Here is a 5,914-nt window from a genome sequence, read left to right on the forward strand (position 1 = left end):
AAGCAACGTCCTCCACAACTAGACTGAAGAACAAAACGACAGCAACTTGTCTGTTCCCCTTCCCCCAATTCCCCAGCACTGTTCCCATCCCCCTAGTTACCCAATAAAAAATCTTTAAAGAAAAAAAAAGCATGCACACAGAGAGAGGCATACCACAGAGCATAAATATCAGATAGAAAGAAAAAAATTATTAAAATCATTCTGAATAACTAATTAACTAGTAAAAGAAAACCTGAAAAATAAAATGGAACCAAACACTCATAGCAGAAAACGGACCATTACAGCATTTCTGGTCACTGTAATCCCATACCTTTCCCAATCAGTACGTATCTCATTACTAATCTGTAATCAGCAGAGGCCAATAACCCCTAATCAGCCCCACCGGTCCTGAGGTCCTTGGTGCAGTCTCTGTCTTTACATTGCCCACCACAGACACTAACTTGAAGTAAGAGCAAGGGCTTTGGGCTGGGAAAATCAACAGCATAAATACTAATGGTCAGAACAGGCACCATGAGTTACAGTAATACTGAAATAGTTCAGAGCTGACTAACCCTTTCACAGCTAACAATTATAAACTACAGACAAAGATATACAAATCAAGTATTATACATTATCATCAAATTGTCAAAGACAAAGAGAGAATCTTAAAAGCAGCAACTAAAGTAGCTCATCATGTACAAAGGATCCTCAATAAAATAAAGAGCTGATTTCTCATCAGAAACGATGAGGTCAGAAGGCAGTAGGATAGCGTATTTAAAGTCCTGAAAGAAAAACTGTTAACCAAGAATTCTATATCCGGCAATACTGTCTGTCCTTCAAGAATAAAGGAGAAAAAAATAAAGAATGAAGGCGAAATTAAGATATTCCCAGATAAATAAAAGTTGAGGAAGTTCATTACCAATAGACCTGCCCTACAAGAAATGCTAAAGGAGCTCCTTCAGGCTGAAGGACATGAGACAGTAACAACTCACAGCAAATTAAACCAATCCAAGTGTAACTTAAAAAGAATCAAAGCAGTTCTAGGAAAAGGGTAGATTATTCTTCAGAATTTTGCTTTATATCATAAATGTGATAAAAGTGATATTATGAAGGTTTATAATCTAAAAACTATGTGGCTGACTACCAGTGGTCCCCCAATTTCCATTAGTTCCCTCTTCCTCAGTAAACTCCCAAATGTTAGTTGGGCACACTTGACCAAATCAAGACTAGATTTCTTAGCCTCCCCTGCTAGTGGCTAAGGCTTCCACTCTCCTCCCACTGGCTAGACATAGCTCCCCCTTGTTGTGATCTGGAGCTATGTCTAGCCAGTGGGAGGAGAGTGGAGGCAGTGTGTGTTTCTTCTAGCAAGTAGCCTTAAAAATAGGGAACGTTCCTTTCGCCTTCCTATTCTTCCTTCCTGTTTGCTAGAATGTGGTTGTTATGACTGATATTGGAGTAAGCCAACATCCACAAATAGCAAAGCATCAAGACAGAAGAACCCTAAACCCTAATGACTGTGGAGTTGCCATAACACCCCTGCACTGTCTATACATGAAAGAAAAGTAAATTTCTATCTGAAGCCTTTATTTTTTTGTTATTTTTTGTCACTTGCAGTCAATCCTTATCTAGTTAATACTAACTGATATAAAATATATCCTTAACCAATAAAAAAAGTGATTTATGAATGGGAAAGGAATTTGTATCATCAAAGTCTCAAAAAGGCTATTTAAGATATTAGGACAGCTAAAGATCATCAGGTGAATTAAAGAAAATCTGATGTAAATATAACATTGCATCTTATTGGCCTAAACAACAAAAATATACTAACCTGGGATGTTCTAGTGTATTCTTCATATAGCCTGTCATACTCTTTACTCTTTTCCTGATACTGAGAGTGATACTCTTGCAGCTTCTTACCCACTGCATCAATGTTATCTTCTTTTACCAACTGATCCTATACAGGTAAACAAAAGAAATAAAGAATGATAACAATTCTGACATGAATTTTCCACATCTATTTATTTTTAAAATGTACTTCTATTCTAAGTTGAAGCCACTGTATTAATATCAAGCATTCAAAAGCACTAAATCCTTTTAACACTAAGATCAGCCTTTAAATCACAACAAAATAGTTAATACTTTAAAAATTAAGAAATGAAGTATAAATAGGAAATATAAACAGAAGTATTTCTACATAAAGTTAATAAATACATGCAACATGCTATTAAGAAATAGTTGTCACAAAGTTAAGTTCTAAAATTCTTAAGTAGTCAGTAGAAAATTAAAAATGACTAGATTTATTTTTTCTTTTAATTGATAAGCCTGGTAAATTAGAATCAAATTATGTTGTTAAACAATGACTTGCTGAATAGCTATCAAGAACGTCTGTAATCATACCTGTTGGTATTTGGACACTGGGTACATCAGCTTCACATCAAGTTTGGGATTGTACTGAGCAAGAGATTCATGGTGATAGTGGTTAATGAGCTCCACCACAGAATTAAATGTCAGAGGATCAGAAAAGCCATATTTACCATCTCGATGATAGATCTTTATTAACTTATTATTGCCTCCCTTCCTGTGAAGAACAAGACAACAACTGTAGATGTCTTTTCCCAAAAAATTCTATTGAAGTATTACTTTCATATGAAGATATGAAAGCTTGGTGTCACATAATATACAAGCTTTATTATGTTAATGAGACTGGACCAAGTGAAAAGGCATTTATAATTAGGTGTGTAAAAGTGTATATAATATCATATTATTTTTACAACTATTTCTTCTATTTTCATTACTAAAGGTCAACATAACTACACAGCATTTACTATCAACAAATTTGGCTAAATCACTTAAGAAAAATAACAGAAGTATATGTATCTTTTGTTTATTTTCTGAATGAATTTTCTAATTTAAATTCTGTCAATATATTTTCAGGAAGAATAGAAACAATCTCTTTAGAACTAAATATTATGTGGTTGTGTGTCTGTGGAGGAAAACAGAAGTCATCTCTATATGAAGAGGGATGATAAACATTTGTCTCATAATCTCCAACACCTTCAAGGTTTTACTGTTAATGACCAAACAAAATTAAGTTCTTTCAATGATTTATAACTGAGTAATTTATCTAGTGCCTTACATTATTTTGTCTTTTATAGTTGCTTATAATTCTCAGAAATGACTTTATTTATGCCATCACAGTATGTGAATAATTCAACTGTCATTCAACATTTTTGCAAAGTATAGCTTTGGAAGAGCCATTTATATTAGATGAGTGCAATTTGATGCTTGAATACTTTCAACCACTTTTGTTTACTGAGTCCTATCCAATGGTCCTTTAAAAGGTAATTTATAACCAAAGCTTAAAATGGCAATGTTTTGCAAGTACCATAAGATATAATCTAAAACTACATCAGGTTAATTCATTATATCTTAGCAAAAGACTGCATCATTCCCACTCAACTCTTCTAATAGCTGCATGCAGACTTAATGGGGGGAAAATATGCTTCTATATCTCTTTATGCCATGCTAATACACATGATAAACGAGGCATTGGGATTTATGAAAGGTCAAACACAATCATGTTGAATCTATGGACTGATTTAAATTAACTAATGCTTAGAAGGTCAGTATTTAGATGGATGGAGAACTATTCCTATAAAATGTACAGTGGTAGGATCACATAATCATATGGAGTTCCTATAGATGTGAACACCCACACATATACTCACAATAAATGCAAGCTGGTCTCTCTGCTAGAGAAAAATTAAAAGGCACTCATTCAGCCAGGAACTACATGACACTAGGTGAATATAGTGATGTAAACAAGCCAAGCCAGATACAGTCCATTCTCTCACAGAGCTTCCAGTTTAGGGACATAAGGAACACATCTCCATCTTTAAGCTTATAAAGAGGATAAAGAATTTCTCATCAAGATAGGACATAAAAATAAACAACTAGATATATCAAATGGTAGTAAGTTCTATGGAAAAAAAATTAAGCAGAATAAAGGGAAGAGATAGTTTTGGGGGTAGAGTGATTGCTATTTTACATATGTCACACAAGGAAAACCACTCTGTTCAGAGTCCTCAAAGTGAAGTCGCTAGCACAGCAGATATCTGGGAGAAAAGTTTTCCAGGCAGAGGGAATAGCAAGTGCAAAGCCCCTGAGGTAGAAGCAAGCTTGACATGTTCGAAAAAAGCAAAGAGGCCAATGATGCTGGGGCTGAACTAGCAAAAGGGAGGGTAGTAGGAGATGAAGGGATGTAAAAAGAGCTTAGATCATGTACCAGCCTGTAGGTCATTATAAGGACTCTGGCTTTTACTGAGTAAGATGGGGAGACACAAGAGGGTTTTGAGCAGAATTACATCATCTCTCTTGTGTTTTAAAAGGCTCACTCTAGCTGCTAGGTTGAGACCATTCAAAGTGGGCAGAGGTAGAAGTAGAAAGATCATTTGGGAGCCTATTAAAATACTCTAGGCAAAAGATGATGGTGTCTTAGCCAAGTGTAGTAGTAGTGGAGATACTGAGAAATGGTGGGATTCTGAACATGTTTTGAAGAGAGAGCTAGCAGGATGTGCTGATAGCCTGGATATGGGTATGAGAGAGAGATAAGATTAAGATGAAGTCAAGGTTTTTATCTTAAGCAGTTAAAAGAATAAAGTTGTCATTTATTGAAATGAAGAAGGCTATATAAAAAGAACATGTTTAATGGAGAAAAAACATTATGCTTTTAGACATGATAAGTTTAAGATGCTTAGTAAACATCCAAGAGCAGATGATCCAGCAGCCTACCTAAAGAATCTAAAGTTCAAGAGAAAGGTCTGGGCTAGAGGTAGAAAATAAGAACCGTCACCCTACGTAAATGTGGTGGTACCTGAATCTTCTTCTGGCCCTATACTTTCTCATATGCATTAAACCTGGATTTGCACATTTCCTCTGCCAATGACTAGTATGTGTCTTTAGGCAAGTTTCGTAACCATTTTAAGCTTCAGTAGTCTCATCTATCAAATGGCAATATTAATACCTACCTCATAAGGTTGTTATGAAGAATAAATAAGACAGTGTATGTAAAATGTTTACTACAAGGGAGTTGTTATTGCTGTTGTTATCGTATTCTTTATAGTCCCTTTTTAAAACAATCACAAGATTTTATTGCAATTAGGCTATTTTAAATCATTAAAATTAAATGTGGAAATACCTAATGCAGTTTTCCTAATCTTTTAAAATATATGTCTCATTTTTGTAAATATAAAAAGTGATACAGCCACCATTTATAAGATTCTAATATGCTCACATGGACGACATGATACAGCCTGAGAACTGTTTTATCTTCTACATATCAGCCTAAATAAGGTTGAGTTTTACTCTCTGGATTAAGAAAAGTAATAGGGTTAATAGAGTGGATTCCTGACATATCATGAATAACCTTAGGCTGTGCACATGACCTCTACTTCACTCATAAGGTCAACAGTATACGTCTTACTTCCTTACATTTAGGGATTTTAGCTTTTTCATTTTACTGCTACATAAAAATAAAAAATATTGCCATTTTTTCGTAAGATACTTAAATATTTAATGTATAGAAAAAAGTCAGTTAACCGAACAACTAAAAATGATGTATCTATGGGTCAGCCGAGTGGCTCAGTTGGTTAAGAGCTGGCTTAAGAGCATGGGCTCTGAGCAACGGGGCCGCCAGTTTGATTCCCGCATGGGCCAATGATACTGCACCCAAGCTGAGCTGTCGCTGATCTGCCAACAGATGGCAGGAGGGCTCAGCTGGTGTAACAACAAGATTGCCTGTTCGATGGTGGGCTATGCCCACCCGCAACTAAGACTGAACTCGGCACCTTGAGCTGAGCTGCCACCTGGATGGCTCAGTGGATAGAGCGTGCGCTCTTAACAACAAGGCTGCTGGTTCCACTCCCGCATGGGATGG

General features: G+C 35.7%; 1 protein-coding gene across 2 annotated transcripts in view; it reads right to left on the minus strand.

Annotated features, from left to right (window-relative positions):
* Positions 1-5,914, minus strand: part of PIK3R3 (phosphoinositide-3-kinase regulatory subunit 3) — an 86,837-nt gene that overhangs the window by 32,151 nt on the left and 48,772 nt on the right. For both annotated transcript variants that reach the window (XM_019627990.1, XM_019627989.1), the window contains 2 exons: positions 2,377-2,557; positions 1,808-1,933 (listed from right to left, as the gene is read on the minus strand). In XM_019627990.1, coding sequence (XP_019483535.1) covers positions 1,808-1,933; positions 2,377-2,557 — 307 coding nt within the window. The remainder of the gene's footprint in view (positions 1-1,807; positions 1,934-2,376; positions 2,558-5,914) is intronic.

This window comes from Hipposideros armiger, unplaced genomic scaffold (assembly GCF_001890085.2).
Source record: "Hipposideros armiger isolate ML-2016 unplaced genomic scaffold, ASM189008v1 scaffold_743, whole genome shotgun sequence".
NCBI lineage: Eukaryota > Metazoa > Chordata > Mammalia > Chiroptera > Hipposideridae > Hipposideros > Hipposideros armiger.